This window comes from Astatotilapia calliptera, chromosome 16, assembly GCF_964374335.1.
Source record: "Astatotilapia calliptera chromosome 16, fAstCal68.1, whole genome shotgun sequence".
NCBI lineage: Eukaryota > Metazoa > Chordata > Actinopteri > Cichliformes > Cichlidae > Astatotilapia > Astatotilapia calliptera.
Window position 1 is genome coordinate 16,649,633 of NC_137437.1, and position 22,565 is coordinate 16,672,197.

Consider the following 22,565-nt stretch of genomic DNA (forward strand, 5'->3'; position numbering starts at 1 on the left):
ACAAAGACACATTTTGATATTATGTTTAGAGTCTAACCCCCAGCTTGTGATGCTATTTTTTGCTATTTTGGATGTTCTTTATCCACTATCCTTTGTGTATCTGAAGTAGTGGTTGACCTTTATTTTGAAATAATAGTGGTATATTCCAGTAGAGGTATTATACTCTATATGTTTTAGGATTGCACACATGGAAAAAATGTCCATGAATTCTTGGAAAATAGTACCTGGTGTTCCAGTGAAACCCTTCTGCCCTTTCAATCCATCTAATCCATCAAGACCTTTTGGGCCAGGAAGACCTGTACACATTTTCATAGTACAGAATAATATTGGAGAAAACAGGCATGTAGTTTGAAGAGAAAGAACAGGACAGTTATCTGACCTTTGACACCCCGGAAGCCAGGAATGCCTGGTTGGCCCTCTTGCCCAGGAGAGCCTGGAAGGCCCTTTTGACCTTGATTACCAGACGTTCCCTTCTGCCCATCCGATCCTATGAAATATATACATGTAAATGCAGTGTCATGCATATATAATATCTAGCATTCAAAACTGTACAATTAAGTGGTCAGTGTGAGTGTGTGTTCTACCTGGAAATCCTGGTAATCCCAGAATGCCTGCCTCTCCCTTCATGCCTTTAATACCTTCAAAGCCAGGTATACCTCTGTCCCCAGTCGTTCCAGTTAGTCCTGTCTGGCCTTTAAGAGGGATATTAAATCATTTAATTTCAGACCATCACTAGTTAACAATTGCTAATCAAAACAAGAAAAGAAGAAATTTGATGAGCTACAGTTTGTACCTGGCTCTCCTATAAATCCATCCTCTCCTCTCAATCCAGGAACTCCAGGAAGGTCTATACGAGGGCCTTTCTCACCTGTGAAATTTATTACAATTTAACACCACATACAAATTTCCCTCATGATCACTATAATCAGTGTTTAAATCTCAGAATGTCTGAAATTAAAGTTCCTGGTTGTACCTCTGTCTCCCTTCCTTCCTGTTTCACCCGATGAGCCATAGGCACCAGGACTCCCTTTAGTTCCCTAAAAAAGTTATATGTGGACAATTAAAAACACATGCGCACACAGGAATGATGTCTGCGAGAAAAGAAACGCGCTGAACATGCAGGTAAAAAAATGAATTTTTACAGACGAAGCTGAAAATATAAATTTAGGATTTAAAGAAGTTCTCAAACCATTCAGGAAGGGAAGATAGAGAAAGAAATTGTAAAGATCAGAGGGTCAAGATACATAACTAGACTTTATCCTGGATCAGTTTATCCTGAATCACTTTACACCTGTTTTTTTATATTGCACTCCAATAGTATCCTTGAGCCTCACTGTCTCTAAATCACACTCAATTATATAAAACTTTTAAACAATATTTTTCTTTGAAAAAGTACTACTTCTATAGGAAGTTTAGGGAACTTTAGCTTTTAGCTGCTAACTGCTCCACTATATCCACCTACTAGAATCTAGCTGCACCTGTCTGCTGTTTAGCACTGATGTGGTGGGAGTGGGGGGTGTTCTGTGGCTACATAGAGCTAAAACACAGACATAGAGCTTGATCGTGTTACTGTGAAGTAAAATCTTTATATACAGGGAGTGCAGAATTATTAGGCAAGTTGTATTTTTGAGGAATAATGTTATAATTGAACAACAACCATGTTCTCAATGAACCCAAAAAACTCATTAATATCAAAGCTGAATGTTTTTGGAAGTAGTTTTTAGTTTGTTTTTAGTTTTAGCTATTTTAGGGGGATATCTGTGTGTGCAGGTGACTATTACTGTGCATAATTATTAGGCAACTTAACAAAAAACAAATATATACCCATTTCAATTATTGATTTTTACCAGTGAAACCAATATAACATCTCCACATTCACAAATATACATTTCTGACATTCAAAACAAAACAAAAACAAATCAGCGACCAATATAGCCACCTTTCTTTGCAAGGACACTCAAAAGCCTGCCATCCATGGATTCTGTCAGTGTTTTGATCTGTTCACCATCAACATTGCGTGCAGCAGCAACCACAGCCTCCCAGACACTGTTCAGAGAGGTGTACTGTTTTCCCTCCTTGTAAATCTCACATTTGATGATGGACCACAGGTTCTCAATGGGGTTCAGATCAGGTGAACAAGGAGGCCATGTCATTAGTTTTTCTTCTTTTATACCCTTTCTTGCCAGCCACGCTGTGGAGTACTTGGACGCGTGTGATGGAGCATTGTCCTGCATGAAAATCATGTTTTTCTTGAAGGATGCAAACTTCTTCCTGTACCACTGCTTGAAGAAGGTGTCTTCCAGAAACTGGCAGTAGGACTGGGAGTTGAGCTTGACTCCATCCTCAACCCGAAAAGGCCCCACAAGCTCATCTTTGATGATACCAGCCCAAACCAGTACTCCACCTCCACCTTGCTGGCGTCTGAGTCGGACTGGAGCTCTCTGCCCTTTACCAATCCAGCCACGGGCCCATCCATCTGGCCCATCAAGACTCACTCTCATTTCATCAGTCCATAAAACCTTAGAAAAACCAGTCTTGAGATATTTCTTGGCCCAGTCTTGACGTTTCAGCTTGTGTGTCTTGTTCAGTGGTGGTCGTCTTTCAGCCTTTCTTACCTTGGCCATGTCTCTGAGTATTGCACACCTTGTGCTTTTGGGCACTCCAGTGATGTTGCAGCTCTGAAATATGGCCAAACTGGTGGCAAGTGGCATCTTGGCAGCTGCACGCTTGACTTTTCTCAGTTCATGGGCAGTTATTTTGCGCCTTGGTTTTTCCACACGCTTCTTGCGACCCTGTTGACTATTTTGAATGAAACGCTTGATTGTTCGATGATCACGCTTCAGAAGCTTTGCAATTTTGAGACTGCTGCATCCCTCTGCAAGATATCTCACTATTTGTGACTTTTCTGAGCCTGTCAAGTCCTTCTTTTGACCCATTTTGCCAAAGGAAAGGACGTTGCCTAATAATTATGCACACCTGATATAGGGTGTTGATGTCATTAGACCACACCCCTTCTCATTACAGAGATGCACATCACCTAATATGCTTCATTGGTAGTAGGCTTTCGAGCCTATACAGCTTGGAGTAAGACAACATGCATGAAGAGGATGATGTGGACAAAATACTCATTTGCCTAATAATTCTGCACTCCCTGTAGGGACTGGCTTCAGCACTACTGATGGTAGGTGCATTGTCTGCTAGCAAATGCTGCTAGCACTAGCCGTGGTGAAAACAGTGCATGATGAGCTGAACGGGCCTTTTACATCACCTGTACACTAGTGCAAGGGGATAATTTTTTTAGAGCCAGGGATGCTAGTATTAAGTCTGCAGTTTCAAACTTTTTTTCACAACTTAGATGAGCGCAGGAAATATAAGCGAGTTTAACAAAAGCATACTTATAGAATGTTCATGTACAGCACTAGCAAAGTGTAAGGTGCACGGGATAGATGTCTCATAGAGATAAAGTTGGACATTCCAATAAGTCAGTTACTTCAGCTGACTTGCTTTAGAGCCTTCCTCAAGTGAGTATTGGAAGACTTCCACATCTTGGTGCTGACTTCTTCACTCAGACCTGGATGTTGCCCCTTGATAACTGAATTACATTCATTTTATTGATAGTTTCACCTTTACACCATGCATTCCCCCGAAACCAGTAATTCCTCGGTTTCCAGTTATCCCTGGCATTCCTTTGATTCCTGGTAGCCCCTGTGGACCTGGATCTCCTTGATATCCTTTCTCATTGCTGGGGTCCCCGGGGAAACCATGGGTTCCCTCCTCCCCCGGCACACCGGGAAAACCCTTAGAGCCTTTGGAAAAGAGTAAGATGTGCCAAAGTTAGGGGTGAGAGAGCAGAGGAACTGAGACAAAAGGAGGAAATGAAATTTGATTTGAGCTTCACACCTCTTGCCCCAATGAAACCTTGATTTCCTACAGGTCCACCCTCTCCCTTGAGTCCTTTCATTTCAACAAGCATCTGTGGAGGAACTTTTGGTTTCTCCCCAGGAGGACCTGTCAGACCACGATCACCTAGCAGACAGTTGTGGTCAGTTGTTGAGTTTTTGTCCAGTTTCAAAACAGCTCAAGGAATCTACAGGTGCCAGTCTCACCTTTTTCTCCACCTTGGCCTTTTATTCCTTTTAGGCCTACTTCACCTTGCAGTCCCGACTCTCCTTTCAGTCCACTGTGGCCCTTCAATCCGAGATCACCACTACGACCCTCAAAACCTGACATGCCATGTGACCCTTTGTATCCTTAAAATGGAGGAACCACAGAACATTTTGACAAATGGTGGGCATGTTCACATAATTTATTTTGTGTTTCTTTATGGTCTTAAGCATTTGATTAATTAAGAAACAAACCCTTCATTCCTGGAACGCCAGGGCGTCCATTTAAACCGGGAAATCCTGGATCACCAGGTGGACCACTCTCTCCGATGACGCCATCATTTCCAAATTCCCCTGGGATACCTTTTAAACCAATAGGTCCTGGAGGACCTGGGTCTCCTTCATTTCCCCTCTCTCCAGTTAAACCTAGACAACAAGACATAAGAGGGATGTCAGACATAAATGTGAAGATTTGTGGAAAAGTACACCTGTGTGTATATTCTTCTAACCTGGGTGTCCAACTGCACCATGTAGCCCTCGGGGACCTGTCCTCCCAGGATCACCAGGATAGCCAAAATTGCCATCTGGTCCAGGCTTTCCTTCCTCCCCCAGCAGCCCTGGAGGGCCAACCTTACCCTTTAAGCCAGTCATACCAGGCATGCCACCCATTCCTGGAGAAGTAGATGGATATAAACCATGAATCATACCTATCAAATTAGGGATTTGAAAAAATGAAAAAGAGAAACTGCTTACCTGGATAACCTGGTTCTCCTTGTTCTCCCGATAGGCCTTTAAACCCTCGAAGTCCAGGCAGTCCTGGGTCTCCAGGTGATCCAGGCATTGCATCCAAGATTTCTCCATGAACACCCTTTTCACCCTGTGTTCCATGCCGACCAGACATACCGGATGAGCCGGCGACTCCTACGGAGCCTTTACTGCCTGGGGTTCCCAAGTCTCCACGAGGGCCTGTAAAACCTGTTTAAAGAACCAACAAAAGAAAATATAGACTAAAGATAATATTTCAACCAACAATTAGAACAGTTCTATCTACAGGACTATTGCACAGTTGGGGCCAGATTTACTAAACGGGGAAAATTAGCATGATGCTACAGTACAATCTCAAAAAAAAGGGCTGATGGGAGTGCAAAGGTCTGCAGATGATCTCCTAAAAATGCACAAATTAATAAAGTCATAGCAAGTTCATCAACAGCAACCAACACAATGAACAAAAAGCAGCTCAAATTAGTGGGTCAAAAACCTGATAAGAGAAAAGGTTCAAAGAAACTAAAAGACTGACACTATGCCTCTTAAGGAAGTACCAACAGTAGCCTTTTAACACCAAAAGAAGGTTTTGTGCAAGTGTATACTGTTACTAAAACTGGCCCTTGGGATTTTCTTATCAGTCTTCACCTGGTGGTCCAGGGGGGCCACCAATGCCTTGATCTCCTAATTCTCCTTTCGTTCCCCTTACTCCATAGAAACCCTGTGGTCCTTTTTGGCCAGGAAGACCTGTTGGATTGAGGGTAAAAGAAGGTATCAAAACATAGTTCCCCTGCAAGGAACAAAGCATAGCATCAGGGTCTTGATATTTTACCTTTAACTCCTGATAATCCAGTAGGCCCTGGAAGTCCAGGTGATCCAGGAGGTCCTACAAATGTATCGCAAGGGCCTGAGAAGAAAATAACAAACACGATATTCAGGACAAGATTTTAAATGTGCGTCAAAGTGTTTGGAAAGAACTACTTTGGTGAAGGTGAACTTTTACTGCTGCCCAGCGTGAACGGTTTTGAGAAAGTGACATTATCTTTATCCTTACATTAGCTGGTGTCTGGACACACTGAAATATTTTAAACATTTCATAATTCATCATGCATCCCAAACAAATAACCTAGAAGCAAAGCACAACAGAGTAGTCACAATCGAAGCAATAAGGTGAAAACGTTGTTATGCCAGCTACCTGTTACATCCACCTGTCCTTCTCCTCCTGTCAGACTACAGCCGCCTTTCAGTTGCAAATGAGGGAGAATGAAAGAGAGAGGCATTCGAAATAAGAGTTATTCAAAAGCACAAGCATTATCTCAAACAAGCTCGGCTGCAGCTGGTTTGAGAGATGGAGCTCCTGCAACAAAGAGATAGCACGAGGCAAAGGAAGAAAAGTCAATAAAATGGAAAACAATCTACATGCATCGTCCTCTTTTAAACACCGGCCATTAATCGTCATTCCCATTTGACTTCCTTGCATTAAGTGACAAAAGAGAATATTTTAAAAAAGACAAAATAAAATGTAATATTTAGTAGAGTGAAAATGAGTAAAATGCCTGTAAGGAGACAAAGCCTTAGAGGAGATATATGCAACACCACAAATAAGACAGAATAGAAGTAGGTAAGGAGGCAGCTCATTACCTGGACTGCCTGGTGTTCCTGGACTTCCATCATAGCCAGTGAGACCGTCGTCACCAGGTAAGCCACGCACACCTTTGACACCCTCAAGATTTAGACCTGGTTCTCCGCTCAACCCTACTGTGCCCGGTCGACCAGAAATACCTGGGAAACCTTTGTCCCCACGTTCTCCCCTGGGTCCTTCTCCCTATTTATATGGACCATCACAATCACTGCATTTTAAGATTGTTGGTACTCAAGCGAGGCAAGTAAAGGGAACAAATGAGCAACAAATAGTTTAGGATAAGATGCAAATCACAGAGTAGGAGACTTTTTTAAAGGTAAAGACAATGTGAAATAGTGATGGACTCACTGGAGAACCTCGGTTGCCAGGCAAACCAGCCTGACCGCTTCTGCCTGGAGCCCCAGGTGCTCCTGGCTCACCATCTTTTCCTAAATCTCCTGGGTCACCGTGATGTCCTGTTGGGAATACAAAGACATTGCCAGGCATGCAAACAACCACAAACACAAATAAACATGGTATTTCTTTTCTTGCTCACTTGTAACTCTACTGTTGATCTGAAATAAGACAAAAATAAGATAAGAGGCACCTTTCTCTTTGGCGATAGTTGTGTCCCCCTTACGACCTTTTGGGCCTGACAAACCATCGAGCCCAGGAAATCCCTATAGCACAAGAGAACAAAGCGGAGGGGAATAAGGAGATGTTTGGGGGTTTTTTTTGTCTGTACAAGTAGAGTTTGTCTTTTTTTTTTATTTTGCCTTACTGCGAACCCTTCGTCTCCTTGGAGACCTGGATCTCCTGGATCACCTTCCTGACCAAACTCTCCAGTCATCCCCGGATCGCCAGGATCACCGGGACGGCCGAGTAAACCAGGTATAGCATTTACAACGTTGCACTGACATTCTCCATGATCACCTAAACGTACACAGGAGGAAATTGTTCTGATTAAATGACTGCTTTTTTATTTATTTAGAATATTAACAGTTTAGAAAACTACTACTTCACCTTTTGGTCCTTTGGAGCCTGCGTTTCCAGGCCTTCCTCTCTCACCTGGGGCTCCCTTGTGGTACTCTCCCCCTAAAGGCAAATAAAACTATAATACATAAAGATGTAACAGATTTTACAAACAGAGACAACAATAAAAGTAACCTGATTCCCTCACATGTCCCTTTTGGTCCAGGAGGGCCCATCTCCCCGCTGCGCCCCTTGACTCCCTGTGGTCCTGCACTGAGAGCAGGGCGTCCTGGTTCACCTTGTTGGCCCTTGTCTCCTTTATCTCCAGCAAAACCTTCTGGCCCGAACAAAACGAAGACTGATGGAAACAAACAACGTTTTCAGAAGTTATTTCTGTGGTTATAACAACAGTCCAGGAGTTTTGACATCGGCACACGCCTCCTATCACAGTGGTACAAATATAGTGTTAAAGTTGCTTAAATCAGGGGTGTCAGGCTCCAGACCTCAAGGGGAGGCGTCCTGCAGGTTTTAGATCTCACCCTGGGTCAACAAACCTGAATAAATGATTAGTTCATTACCAGCCTCTGGAGAACTTCAAGACACGCTGAGGAGGTAGTTTAGCCATTTAAATCAGCTGTGTTGCATTAAGGATACATCTGCAGGACACCGGCCCTCGAGGTCTCGAGTCTGACACCCCTGGCTTAAATCATTCCAATTTCTATTAACTTTGGAAAGTCAAACAAGGAATTCTCAACCTATAACATCAAATAGGGTTACCTAGTAGTTTCATATGTAAAAAAAACAAAACAAAAAAAAACAACAGCTATTTTCCAAGTTTTAGTTTTAAGTATCAGGACATGATAAAAAGCAGGGCTTTCCAGATTGATTTATTGATTTATATACAACCAAAGATGAACAACAACATAGCATGTATTACAGAAAGCAAAAGCTGCTGTGTGAAGAACTAAGTACAACCTTACTGCCTCCATAGGAATTACAAAGGTAAGTAGTAGGCAGGAGCCAGCAAATTAACCCGAATGTCAGAATACAATGTTCAAAGAATCAAACAAACCCAAGAACTCAGCCTCCACAGACCTCAGTTAGCATGTTAGCCGTTAAAGTTCATGACAGTAGAATAAGAAAAAGACTGCAGGTTTCTTTGGGAGAGTTGCCAGGAGAATGCTTTTCTCTTTAAAAAGAGCATGGCCGCATGACTTTGGTTACCTTATCATTGGGTGTACTTCATCACACACTGCTTCTGTATTTTGGCTCAGTGAAAGAGACCTGGACTGCATGGCTATTTATATCTCTTGTCCTTCATCCGAAGCACTGAGACGATATCACTCATTTTGATTGACGCTACTTTTCAGAAGTGAGCACAGCAGGGCAGACAGTTTTCTGAAGTATGTAGTAGGAAACACTGTCATCAAAAGGCAAGTGGAGGTTAACCCATTCCCATCTTTTTCTGCTTAGGCTACGCCCAAGGGGAAAATGTGAGTCACCACAAAGTCACAAGTTAGGCAGATTTTGACAGATGGTTCCTCCACAGTGAAAACGCAACTCCAACAAGGCCTGGGAAACTAATACTACTACTGTAACTGGGTGAAGGTGAAGGTGGTAGAGGTGGAGTTTTTGGCCATTTTATTTCTCCATATGACGTGAAAAGGGAAACTACTTATGAGTCTTACAAACAACGTGTGACTCAAAAAGGCAAATGCTGATCTTTTACCACATCGGTAGAAACCTGGTGGTGCTTACTAGAGAGAACAGCAGCTGAAATGATAGTTTTATTTTTTACAGTTGTTGGGATAGAAGAAGGGAGTACACAGAAGATTATTACAAAGGCCCATAAGACCAGCTTCCTAAGTTTGTGTTTATTGATGTTAGTTATATCAAACTCCAGGCAACCGGCCAGGGTTTTTAACGTTTCCCACACTTTCCCGTCAAAACATAATAACAGAATCTTTGCCCCACATAGTTTTTTGGGATCTGTTCACATGATCCTTTTAAGGCCTGAACCATGAAATAATTGCCAGAAAATGCAGGCATTTTTTTTTGCAATTTAGTCCTTAAAATCTATTGTGCTGTTTCTTTCGATTTTTCAGGGAGAAACAAAAATCACACTGATAATGTAAAAGCCTCAAAAGCTCATATATCAAATATGATATACTTGGCTTTAAAGGGCTGTTCACGTGTTAGCAGGTCGAGCCACAAATAACCAGTATGAACGTGCAGCAGTCAGCTGCTCTTTTCATAACAACTGCGATGTTGTTTAAGTCAAAGGTTTCGTGTCCTTCGAAAGCTTCTGTTTACATACCTTGTTGTTCTTCAGAGGCAGGAAGTCCTGGCAGACCAGGAACACCTTGGTCTCCAATCGAACCCCTCTCTCCAGGTAAACCTTTCTCACCAGGAGGACCGGCTTATAAAGTCAAAGAAAACACAGGAAGCATTTTTTAGCATTTACGCAAAAGGTAACATCAACAGCTTCCAGGCATGGTTTGCTAAGAAATCATTCAGACAATGGTAAACCAAACTCTGTAACACTGTTCGTATAGAATTAGTCCTTGTTGCGTTACTTAATAATACTGATTTCAGTGTCACTTTATTAATGTTGGACCATCTTTGTTTCCATGTCAGTATAACAAACATTTCTAATGTACCCTCAACCAGATGCCATGAACAAATGTTGTGTTGACATCCCTCCTGGACAAGAGCCTTGACTGAAATCTGAGCTCATGTAGACTACAATAACCTTCTTTAGAGTCACTTGACCTTTGACCTTAGTAAACTTGCCTCATTCCATTGAGTGGCTTATCAGCACAGTTTCGGATTTATCTTAATCAAAATAATTTTTCTGGTTTCCACTGACTCATTATTTGACTGTTTCTCTTGTGTTAGTTACTTACCCGCTGAGTCCCAAAAAGGCCCTTGTGAAATCACCTCTCCTGGGTCACCAATAACACCCTGAAACACAAATGCATCCTAAGTCTTTCTGTACTCCTCGGTACTTCAACTAATAAGATATTTGACTGTCTGTGTGTGACTGTCACGTGCACATTGTGCTGTTTTTAATCACAATATCATAACTAAGCCATTTATTCTAAATAACTGTCTACACCTTCTGTTGACCAGTCATTTAGAAAAGAAATGAAACAGCATCAGGTGCTCACCTTAGGACCATCTCTGCCTCTTGGTCCTCTTTCACCGTAATCACCCTACAGAGAGATGTGATTGTCAGATTAATAAACTGTGTTTTATATTATTTTAAGAATACAACCATAACGTGACATCTCTTTTTACCTTTCGTCCAGGTCTTCCATTTGCACCAGGTGGACCCTAGAACAGAAACCAAAGCAGCAGATGACATAACAGCAGGACAAAGGAAAGTGGTTTGATAGCATGTTTAGAAGTATGCTGAGCTAACCCGTGGTCCAGGCATTCCTTTTATTCCACGCTCTCCTTTGTTGTCTGCCTGAAATCACACAAAATAAATCCAGTTAATTAGAAATAATAATAATGATGAACATCGCACTTACGTGGATGTGTTATATCTGTGTTTGTGATCTAAATGTGTATGATGAGTCATTAGTGGTAACATACCAGCGCCCCTCTTTCTCCTTTTACACCTTTGTCTCCAGGATGACCCTAAAACAAAGTATTTTTATGATATATGTTAGTGCTTGTGACGCTCCCTCTTATTTTATCTTCAAAGGTTTATGAGCAAAAATGAGGACCTGAAATTCAGTTGCATTGAACAGAACTTGCTCATGTGTATCGTTTCCTGGAGGCCCTGGGGGTCCAATTTCTCCCTGTGGTGAGAGCATACATACACAGAACTGTTAGCAGCAAAAATATAAAAATATATTATACTTCATCCTTTTCTCGCCGTTTCCCCTTTCTTAAGAATGGCTTCTTTACAGCCAGCCTGTTTCTTAAAGATATGAATTTTGTTCACCTCCTGCAGGCATCCTATTTTGTCCTCCACTAGTCCAGTTTCTTAAAATTTTTAAGGACATCCTGCTGAGATATGACACGTAATATTTATTTGGTAATAACCTTACTGATGCAAAATAAACCCCAAACTGTTATGCCTGGCAAACTGTTTTATCTTTGGCATTTTTCTTCATAAATTCATTCAAAGAAAAAGGAACAAACGATGTGATTTTGTGGCAGGTTGTTAGTAACAAAGTGCCTAAACATACCATTACAGTTGGTTCTCTGCTACATCTTCTGTTATGTGTAAACACAACAGTGTCATGGCTCCTGTGTCATTGACACAGTGTTTTGAGTTTTTTATTCTTTGTTCTGGCTTAAGAGATTTGCTGCTGCGTTTTCGGTGTTCTTGTAGTTATGTTTTTGGTTTTGCTGGAGCACTACGTCTTTGATGGTGATTGAGTCCTTGAGTTTCTGTAAATTTCTATTTCCAGTTAGTGTTCTGGCTTTTGTTTTTTGTTACTTTTTTTTTAGCCAGCCTGTGTTTCCTGAGTCTTGTCTTGTCTAGTCTGTCTCTTTGTTTGTCACTTCCTGTTTTATTTTGCTAGTCTTCGTCTCATGTGCTTCACGTTCAGTTTTGTTCCCTCCGTCTTATTAGTAGATTCTATTCAGTTGTGTTCCCTGGTGTTGCTTTTGTGCCTTATTGCCTTGTGTGTATTTAAGTGTTCAGCCTTCCTCTGTTCTTGGTTATGTTGTTGTCAAACCTTCCCATAAAGCTGTGTTTCCTGTGTGTTCTGCGTCCCATTACAGACGTATAGGTTAATTCAGTGTTTCCCAACCACTGTGTGAAGATTATCCAACTTCACCTGATTGGTATTATAAGTGAATGGTGTGTAGTGACAGGCAGAACAATTACATTATCTTCCACTTGAGGGCAGTACAGCTGCTTGTTACAGTTAGGTGGGTAGCCAACAGAAAAGACTGTTTTCTACAGTCATTGGTTGGCAACTGCCAGTAAAACAGAAGAAGGCGACTAAGAAATACAAAAGTACATAGCCATGCTGCGAGTGAGACAACGTCACAGGTAATGGCGATGGATAATTATTTGAAGATGATGTGATTAGTCTGACCTGGCTCAACTAAACAGGCCCAGGGTTCACACCAAGTAAGTAAAATGAGAGTAAATTTTCATTATATTTCAATAAATATACTTTTTGTGACATTTTTGTTTGCTTGTGTGCCGTGTGATTTTTCCAATGTGAAATATGTGTTGTGGCTCCAAAAGGTTGGGAAACACTGGGTTAGTTTACGCTCCAGAGTTCGCCGAGTGTCATAGTGTAATGTTTTGAAGAGATTTCTGCGTTAAAGCCACTTTGGGTCCACCTTTACTTGCCTCACTGCTGTTAGGTGTCTTTTTTATGTCTAATTGACTAAAAAACAGAACCACATTCCTCTGAAAATGGTCAGGTAAGGAGATTGAGTGAAAACGCAGCCAATGTCCCAAACAAACAAACAAACAAACAAACAAACAAACAAATAAATAAATAAATAAATAAATTAATAAATTTCAGAGAGCCTGGTGAACTCTTGTTCAAGACTATTTTAATAATGAAAAACAAAACAACCTCTAGCTTCTTGCAACACAAATATAAAGACATCAGTGGTGCCACCAGACTGTTGCACAGTCCGACTTAGAAGATAGATTTACTACAAAATACCTTTTTTTAAAAAAAACTTTTTTCTTTGATTTTCATTGTTTTATGATGTAACACTGGATATTTTCCCTATAAAAGCTTTTAAAAATCGATCACTACCTCACACTCTTAGAGCAGAATTGCTTCTGTAGCTGTGCTGCTAACACTTCACCAACATCTGTCCCCAGTTTGAAAATGAATCTGTATTTATGTAGCTGCCAGACAAATATTCAGGAATTAAAAGAAAAAATACTGGGATGCATATACGTTTTTCACACATTTACAGTTATTGAAGTAGCAACACACACACACACACACACACACACACACACACACACACACACACACACACACACACACACACACACACACACACACACACACACACACACACACACAAATGATCACTCACTAGATCTCCTCTGAGTCCCTTAATGACTCTGGTCATCGTACCCTGTCAGAAAGAAAACATAATTTGAATGTTTATTTTAAACACATTACATTCACTCACTGGTCACTTCATTATGTGCACTTTATCCAGTGCTCATTAATTAAAATATCTAATCAGCCAATCACATGCCAGCATGTATTCAAAAATGAAGACATGACAATCTGCTCAGATATAAATGTGTGATACTATCATATCACTATGGAGCAAAATCTCTGAGGGATGTTTCCAGCACCTTGTTGAATTTATGCAATGAAAAATTGTGACAATTCTGAAGGCAAAAAGCCTAATGACGTGTCTACATAAGTGTTTATTTAATATTGCTGCCTTACCTTTGGTCCAGGAGGACCTGGAGGACCTGGGGGACCCTGGGAGAAGACAGAAGGATATTCGTATCAATCACGTTACATAATAACAGGTCTGAAACTATAAAATAACAACTAAACTAATGAATTGAAAGATGTGAACCTTTGGTCCTTGCACGCCTCTGTAACCTCTTGACCCTGGATCTCCTGGAAACCCCTGAATAAAAAAAAAAGGATCAAATCGCAGATCTTTGGGGGACACTGCAACCAGATAAAAGTAATTTTCTAGGTTCGTTAAAGGATCTTACAAATGCTCCATCAAATCCTGGTGTACCGGGATCACCCTGAGGAGGGACGGTTAAAGATGCATAAAGTTAGTAAGTTTGATATTATATGGATTAAGTCTTGTCACGCCATGAATATAATGTGTTACACTCGGATGTTCTCCTTAAGAAAAGGCAGGTTTGGTGTGGAGTCCTCTTTCTCACCCTGAATCGCCGCATGTACACACTGATCTCCAGATTGTCTCCCTTCTCTCCTTTCCTGCCTGGTTGTCCCTGAGAGTTGAAAACAAAATATACAGTAACTTACGGGACATCAGTCTCTTTGTATTAATAACTATCTAAGCAGACTTGGCATTACGCACAGGAAAACCTTGGGAGCCTTGAGAGCCGGGAAATCCTGGTGCCCCTGAATCTCCATGAGTCCCGTTACAGCCATCTGCACCTGGCTTCCCTCTGGGCCCAGCTTGTCCTGGGTGTCCCTGCAGAGAGAGCGACACAAGCAGAATCAACACTGTTTTCCTTCTCTCACCCCAACCAGTCGCGGCAGATGGCCGCCCTCCCTGAGCCTGGTCCTGCTGGAGGTTTCTTCCTGTTAAAAGGGAGTTTTTCCTTCCCACTGTTGCCAAAGTGCTTGCTCATAGGGGCTCATATGATTGTTGGGTTTTTCTCTGCATGTATTATTGTAGGGTCTACCTTACAATATGCAATAAGTGCACTGAGGCAACTGTTGGTCTAATTTGGTGTTGTATACATTATTTTGAATTCAATTAAACTGAACACTCTCCCACAACGTTCATCCCGACAGCATGGTGTACTCACAGGAATACCGTTGATGCCAGAGAAGCCAGGTATGCCAGTCATTCCCTGTGGAGCAACAAGAATTGCACATTAAACAAAATAGCTGTCATTGTCATGTGTTTAATAGTTTACAGAGATGAGACATGAGCACTTACCACGCCTCCTTTAGGACCTATGTTTCCATCACGACCACGGTCGCCTTTCTGCCCCTTTGGGCCTTGGATGCCTTCATCTCCTGTTCGCCCAGGTGGCCCCTGTGGGCCCTGCGGACCAAGAGGCCCAGGACGGCCCTGAAATTGGAAAGATAGGAAAAACAGAGTTGATAAATTTGAAGTCAAGGATGCAACACATCAAATAAACTTCATATATGAAAAAAAAAACTTTTAAGAATAAATTGTCAGTTATCTTCTTTTGTTTCAGTCATGACTGTTAAAGCTAACACTGGTCATATCTCTGTTAGCAACAAGGGTGAGAGCAAAGAAATCGCTTACTTACCTGGTTTTAATTCCATAAGGAAACAAAATAATGAGAATAAGACAAGTGTTATCAAGAGATACAAAAAAAACAAAGGCACCAAAGCATCACAACAATGCAACAGAAATGTGTCAAGCTGCATTCTGATTCAATAATAATTCCCAGTGTTTCTCTTCTCCACACTATTTTTTATTTTTCAAACTTCCAGTTGGAATTTTGGTTTAGATCACCAGGGGGAGACATACACTTCCCCATCTTTTTCCGTACCTTTCCCCTTCTCTTTACACCCACCCAGTGGCTAAACTTTATACTGCAAATACCCACTAACATGCCTCTTCACTCATGTTAGCTCTTTTTAACTTTAAATGAACAGACTAAACCACACTCACAGAAATATCTGCCTGGAAACAGTTCAAACATGATAAACATCAGCTGGAAATGTGGCACGTGCAGGACCTGAGAGCTTCTAAGAGCTGTGCACACTGTTATTTTAGGACAGCGATAGGGCAGCGAGGAGATTAAGTTAATGTAAATAAAGCCAGACTCTGTTGTCAAATGTCTCAGTAATGAAAAGAGAAAGGGCAGTTGAAATGGCTGTTCAGCCATATTCAGAGCGTTTGAGGCTGCAGACATCCCCCTAATCTGCAAGCTAAATATAACAATTTGATTATGATACCCAGAGTGACGAAAGGGAAAAGGCAAGCATCTCTCTGGGAGAGCCTCCCAGAGGCAGAAGCATCTGCAGCTGAGAGTCTGCTCCATTATTATTATTATTTATATTCCTATCTCCTGAAAGTGACCTCAGAATAACTGTTCACGTAGGCGTGTTAAGGCACCCTTAAAAAAAATGGAAAACACAGCACTTAATCTCATCACAGTGCATCATTACAGTTATTCACACACTCGAGGGAGCTGCTCGATGGACCCGCAGAGTCAACGATTATTGGTGGGAAGAAAACTGAATAATATGAGAGGAATACTTTAAGAAGGGGTCATAAAACACGTGAGCATGGGGATACTATGGGAACTTGCTGTTTTTGTATGATCCTGGAGTTCTGGGTCAGTAAGTGGTGCTCTCAAAGGTTTGGAGGCCAAACAGTATCCCTGTGAGAACCAACAAACACAGTGACGTTGTTTGTCTGCTGACAGAAGTCCTTCGAGCGGCGTTACATGCAGCTAGAACCAGCGAGCCGAAAGGAATTAATAAAAACGCAGGGAGCCTAAATAGTGTCGCACAAAAATTCAAACAAGCTCAAATCAGATGCAGAGAGTGTGAGAAAAAGCCTCGGCCGAACTCGTGTAATTGCAACCGTAAACATGCAGCATGTGCATCCAGTGTGTGTGTGTGTATGTGTGTGTGTGTGCGCGCTTTGCCTGTGGGCGGATTTTTTTAAGCAACCAGGTGTGTGCTTTGTCTGTGCACATTGATGACCCAGCAGGTGTTGCCTATAGAGCACAGCATCGACGACAGTCCTGTCAAAACCATTCACACGCAGCCTGAACCAGGGCCAGCGTGATAAACACTGCTCTGAATTTTACATTTACTTTTTTTTGTTTCCATTAACTCTGCACATACACACAGATAATAAGCATAGTCCTCATGAAATGAAGATTAACTAATTTTCTGAAGACAAATGGTTCTGGCAAACCAATAGCTGTCTCAAATATGTGTGTGTGTGTGTGCACGAGAGGTCCTTGTCTAGAAAACTTGTATAAACTTTGTGCTCTGCTTTGTATCTGTCAGCATGGGCTAACAAGAGAACCGATAAAGGATTTTTAGAGATCGAAGAAGAAGAGTGGTACAGTGAAAAGGATGCCACCATAATGCTTCTCACTTTACCTTTGAAAAACTGGATCAGGTATACATTTGCCTTTAGATGTGGTTGCGTGGTTGTCAGAGCTTGTCAGTTGTAGGGATGTTAAAAACTCGCGTAAAGCAAACAAACCACACCTGTTCCACATCACATACAGTAGCCATTTCATTTGGACGGTAGAACTACGCCATTTCCTTTCTCCTTAATTCTCAAATGCACTAAAAAGTCTCCCTCCAGTCCTCCCCACTTGTTAAGGAGAGGTCCTCCACACTGTACCATTTCCTTCACACATCCATACTCCCCATTCTTATCTACTCTCACTACTTCCACCCTTCACTCCCTCACCTCCTCTCCAAAGCTCTCGAGTGTTCTCCCTTTGCATGTCTTCTTCCCCTGCTTTGTCAGTCTGCCTGCCCTTCCTGTCTCCACCGGGGGAAGAATGACCAAGAAATCAGCCGCTGATAGAGACCATGAATACATGCACAGGCAATGCCGGTCAGCTTAGTTGTCAACTCCTCTCCCTTTGAAGGCTGGTCATAACTTCAGCAGAATATGAAGCTCAGGAGACCTGTCTCTGAAATAATGGCCGTCTGCGCTGCTTTAGTTTTCTTTCTATCACAGACATACGTCATACATCTGGACTCTGATCTCGTGAGCTCCACAACGCAACATGGATCACAGCTGACAAGTATTTCTTTAACTTCTGATTAGAATACTCTACACCTAAAAAAATAAATAGATACTGCAATGAACTCCCCAGAAACTCTGTTGTAGTGTGAATTAAACATACACGAAAGACCAAAAGATTAAGTTCATTAGTCAATATCAGAAGAGTTATTTCTACTCAAGTATTACCAATAATAGCAGCAACTATGAGAGTTCACTCTAAATGTAGTTTTTTTCTACTGTGGCTCAGGTTCAGTTATTAAATGATCAAATGAGGTCACAACAACAGATAACAGTGAACTCTGGAGGTTGTTAGAAGAACTATTAACTAAAAACACTTTGACTGTCTACAAAATTTAAGTCTTTCAGTCGTATTATTAGGCTCCTTGTCTTTTATTATATCCTCTTGTTTTTAAAAAAAACCCCACAAACAAACGGCAGATTAATTGTTAAACTAACTGCATTAATTTTATTCATTTTTATGAACTGAGCTGAATTCTTCACATTAAGCTCTGTGCCTTTCTTTGTGTTATCTGTGTTTTGCCCATTTTTGCTTGATGATACAGCATCGACTCTAAATACAGCTTACTACGCTGTATGTGGTGATTTTTGAAAATTCATGGAGCAGGCGTACTAGGAGGCTGAATACCCTCATTATTCTAATTAGAGGTAATACAGCAGATCTAAACCACCAGAGCAAGAGCCTTGGTTTAGATGTACGTGTAGTTTGTAGCAGTTAGTGTAAATTATCGTCGTCAAAAGAAAAGATTTCATAGGGTCAAATAAACAACAGAAACTGAAACATGGGAAAACAGGTGAAAAGGAGTTGAAAGGAAATACAGACGACAAAATACAAAGTAAAACAGTAACACAAAGAGTGATAACGAGAGCGCGCAAAGAAACTGTGGTTGTCAAAAATTCCAAAAGGAAAACTGTGATAAGCAATAAAAACCTGATGGCTTCAGTCACTTCCCACATCGTTTAAGGGGCATAAACTCATTTGCACGACTGGAAACAAACACACACACATGCACAAAGCAGGTCATTAAAACATGTCACATCAGAATCTATTTGGAGAACCTTTGTGCTCAATCAACAGCAGAGACTTTCTAGAGGTTACAAGCAAACCTCAAAAATATGCAATGCACCTGATCATGAGGCGCTGTTGACCTGCGGAGGTGCGGGTGTGGATCAGCTCGTCTTGGTGAAGTCTTACAGTCAGAAACAATTAAAAGCAGCTGTTCACATAATTTTTTACACAAAAACTCATTTTCCCATTCGCTTTGTGAACTACTTGAGCCCCTTTGGGTGGTTTTCAAGAAAATTTAACAATGCCCCTGCGCCTCGCTCTCAGTTTTATTGCATTGTTTTCATTGGAAATGCTTCTTCAGCTGAAGCTGATATTCATTAAAACCTGTTCACAATGAAATTGTGGAATAGAAAATTAAATAGAAATTAAATGAACACCATCTGAATTGATGAAACTACAGGTGAAAGCTACACTCAACTGCTCTCTTATTATTTTATGCCAAGTGGCCTTCCTTATCCAGCCCCAAAAGTGATTTGTGTCTTTGTGTCCCAGGATCAAAAAAAGGATCGCCACTTAAAGAGCAACTACCTGATCTTTGGTAATTTAGCATATTTCTTGCTGCAGTTATTTAGTGTACTATGCACTTCATGATGTCATCTCTCCTCTGGCCATGCCCACCCACACTCATCAGCGCTGCAGACTTCAGCCAGAGATGTCAGTGACACCTGGAAAGTTTAAATATTCATCAGTCACGTTCTCCGGCTTCATTCCCACTGCCAAACATCTAGCCTGTATGACACTTCACATGTGTTTTTGGATTTCCCATTGCCATATTAGCATCCACATCTGCTCCACTGCTTTATCTGTGTAAGCTTCAGCGAGCAACTTTATGATGTATCACTCGTATCAAGAAATCTCTGAGAAAATCCCTCCTCTTCACATGCTGTATAAAATGCCGTAACCCCGTCTGCGTGCACGGGTGTGTTTACATTTCTCATTCCTAAACCACAGATCTATTAAAAGTTCCCCCGTCTGACACCATAAATTTCATCTGGGTCCAGACTGTCCCCTGGGGTGGACAGTTTTGGAACGACCCATTAAGAACAGGATGGGAACGCACGGCCCGATATGCAAACCTCTGACATCCGAGAGGAATAAAACAAATCAATAAACAACTGGCCGGAAGCTTGCCCTGTTATTCCATCTGTTTGTCCGTCCGCAAAAACTGGGAACTACGAGGGAGATTCCCTAATTTTACATATGAAAAGAACATCTAATTAAAGATGAATTTTTAAGACAAAAATCATCAGCAAAGTCATGACCAATGACACGAACAGCAGTTACAGTTCGGCTCTTAAGTTTCTGGACAGTTCACGGTTTCTGTACATCACCACACTGGATTTTAGATCAAACAGCCAGGATGTGATTCAGACTGCAAAAGTAATGCAGTGATTTTATGCATGTTCCCTTTCTTCATAGCCTCACAATTTATTAAACAAATTCATAATGTTTTTAATATTTGAATGAAAATCATTCGCTGTCAACGACTGCCTCAAGTCTACAAACCAATGACATCACCAAATACTGCGTTTCCTCCCATGAGACCCTCTGTCCGGCCTCTTTTTGCATTAATTTTGTATCTAATAACTGAGAAGCACGCTCTATTTGGGTTAAGATCAGTTGATTGCAATCAATCAAAGGCTGTAACCTTTCTTTGCCTTGAGAAGCTCTTGGGCTGCTTTTGCACTTTACTTTGGCTCTCTATTCACTTGGACTGTGAACTGCAGTCTTATCAGTTTTGCAGTATTTGCCTGAACCCGAGCAGAGAGTATATCCCTGCTACTTCTATTATTAATATTAATAAACACCACTGACACGGTTCCACTGGCAGCCATAACACTGCACACGCCCATGCCATAACACTGCCTCCACGATGTTTGAAAGATGATGTGGTATGCTTCAGATCACAAGCTGTTTCTTTCCTTCTCCATAATTTTCTCTTAAAATCACTCTGGTACAACCCATGCGTCCTCTTTTCAGAGTTTTTCTGGCAAAATCTAATCGGGCCTTCTGGTTCATGAGTGTAAGCGCAGTGCGTAATTGGTGAACTTTCAACCCTCTGAAAATGGAGGACTGTGTGTGTGGCCCAGTTTCCTAAACAATGAATACAAAAGTTTTATAAAACCTCCATGAATAATGATTATAAACCCAGTGTGGTGGTGCACGGATGCAAAATTATGCCATTATCACCAAACCTATGGAGCTGTCATCCCTGATGGACAACATCTCCCACCCCATGCAGCAGACTGTGACAGCACTGAGCAGCTCCTTCAGTGGGAGACTGCGGCACCCACGGTGTGGGACGGAGAGATTTCGCAGGTCTTTCCTCCCCACTGCTGTCAGACTCCATAATAAAGACTTTAACTGATCAAGCACACACATCCATACATATGCAATAACACTAAGTGCAATAATCCTTTCTGTCATCGTTGTATTTTTACTCAGTTGTATATAGTATTTGTATTTGTATTCTATTTTTATCTTATTGTATATTTATTTTATTTTATTCTACTGTATATAGTATTTTATTTTATTCTATTCTGTACAGCTGTGTACTGTATTTATTCTTATTGTATTCTAATTTTTGCCTCATAACTTTTGCACTGTCCACTCCTGCTGTGACAAAACAAATTTCCCACGTGTGGGACTAATAAAGGTTATCTTATCTTATCTTATCTAACTCTACGGCATCTTAGAGGAAAACAATAAACATGACATTAACAATGAACAGAACGCCACTAAAAATTTCAAATGTACCAATTTTACTTAAAAGCTTCCTGTTTCATTCTTAGTTTCCTGTCATGCTGAAGGTACAAAATGCTGCAGATATTTAACAATAATCAACGGCTGCTGGGTTTAATGAAAACCCTTCTATCTGCAGCTTACATGTGCACATATATTAGCAATTTTCCAAATGAACTGTTCCCACACTTGCTTCCACGTCTGTTTTTCATCTACACTGGGTATCCATTGAGTTCTGCCTTTACACCATCACCAACACTGTTAATGTCTCATGTCTAACAGTTGGCTTGCCCTCCTGATGGTTGTATATAATGTATCTTCTCAGAAATAACACCGTAATCCAAACAGAAACTGTTGTGGACGATGCTATGCAGCACGATCTTTTCCTTCTGACGTCAACGATGGGAGCTGACAACCGTGTCCTGCTTCTGAAACATCTACGGGTCCTACAGAGTGGACTTTTATTACATTCACACAACACTCATTTATATAAACTCTCCCTGGCGAGAGCAGGTATCTACGCAAGCTGCCTCGAGCAGGAGTGCCAGAGTAATGAAAGTCTGCAGCGCTAGAGAAATAACAGTTGGTTCTGAGGAAAGGGGATGGATTAAGGCCCGGGTTTGACGGAAACAAACAAATTTGTATGTCAATCAAAGATATCTAAAGCCAAGTTTTTGCAGCTGTTCCTGAAAACATCAATGTGGCTCACTGTTACCACCAAGATTTGTAGTCTAATGTAGTCTAAACTTTAACAGAAACTGGCTATAGAAAAGTCAAATGGATACATATTTCATACTCATAGGAATATAGAATAGATAACTACTGGTGCTAATGCTCCATTATTAACTTTTCCTTTAAA

At 41.2% G+C, this 22,565-nt stretch overlaps 1 protein-coding gene across 3 annotated transcripts in view; it reads right to left on the reverse strand.

Moving 5' to 3' along the window:
* col4a2 (collagen, type IV, alpha 2) overlaps window positions 1-22,565 on the reverse strand; it is a 61,816-nt gene that overhangs the window by 5,608 nt on the left and 33,643 nt on the right. The window contains exons 1-36 of one of the 3 annotated variants that reach the window (XM_080290814.1): window positions 17,554-17,703; window positions 15,076-15,210; window positions 14,942-14,986; window positions 14,485-14,601; window positions 14,327-14,395; window positions 14,147-14,182; window positions 14,002-14,055; window positions 13,866-13,901; window positions 13,498-13,539; window positions 11,193-11,267; window positions 11,059-11,103; window positions 10,883-10,930; window positions 10,759-10,794; window positions 10,629-10,673; window positions 10,365-10,422; window positions 9,776-9,877; window positions 7,667-7,816; window positions 7,510-7,581; window positions 7,268-7,419; window positions 7,094-7,166; window positions 6,856-6,962; window positions 6,507-6,690; window positions 6,061-6,105; window positions 5,698-5,772; window positions 5,514-5,612; window positions 4,857-5,078; window positions 4,613-4,774; window positions 4,359-4,529; window positions 4,107-4,250; window positions 3,901-4,026; window positions 3,625-3,806; window positions 974-1,037; window positions 794-868; window positions 585-692; window positions 380-487; window positions 225-296 (exon numbers count right to left, since the gene is read on the reverse strand). In XM_080290814.1, the coding sequence (XP_080146940.1) occupies window positions 225-296; window positions 380-487; window positions 585-692; window positions 794-868; window positions 974-1,037; window positions 3,625-3,806; window positions 3,901-4,026; window positions 4,107-4,250; window positions 4,359-4,529; window positions 4,613-4,774; window positions 4,857-5,078; window positions 5,514-5,612; window positions 5,698-5,772; window positions 6,061-6,105; window positions 6,507-6,690; window positions 6,856-6,962; window positions 7,094-7,166; window positions 7,268-7,419; window positions 7,510-7,581; window positions 7,667-7,816; window positions 9,776-9,877; window positions 10,365-10,422; window positions 10,629-10,673; window positions 10,759-10,794; window positions 10,883-10,930; window positions 11,059-11,103; window positions 11,193-11,267; window positions 13,498-13,539; window positions 13,866-13,901; window positions 14,002-14,055; window positions 14,147-14,182; window positions 14,327-14,395; window positions 14,485-14,601; window positions 14,942-14,986; window positions 15,076-15,210; window positions 17,554-17,688 (3,469 nt within the window). In that variant the 5' untranslated portion in view covers window positions 17,689-17,703. Of the gene's footprint in view, window positions 1-224; window positions 297-379; window positions 488-584; window positions 693-793; window positions 869-973; window positions 1,038-3,624; window positions 3,807-3,900; window positions 4,027-4,106; window positions 4,251-4,358; window positions 4,530-4,612; window positions 4,775-4,856; window positions 5,079-5,513; window positions 5,613-5,697; window positions 5,773-6,060; window positions 6,106-6,506; window positions 6,691-6,855; window positions 6,963-7,093; window positions 7,167-7,267; window positions 7,420-7,509; window positions 7,582-7,666; window positions 7,817-9,775; window positions 9,878-10,364; window positions 10,423-10,628; window positions 10,674-10,758; window positions 10,795-10,882; window positions 10,931-11,058; window positions 11,104-11,192; window positions 11,268-13,497; window positions 13,540-13,865; window positions 13,902-14,001; window positions 14,056-14,146; window positions 14,183-14,326; window positions 14,396-14,484; window positions 14,602-14,941; window positions 14,987-15,075; window positions 15,211-17,553; window positions 17,704-22,565 lie in introns of those variants that run through there. The other 2 variants (XM_080290813.1, XM_080290815.1) reach the window with 2 other exon arrangements.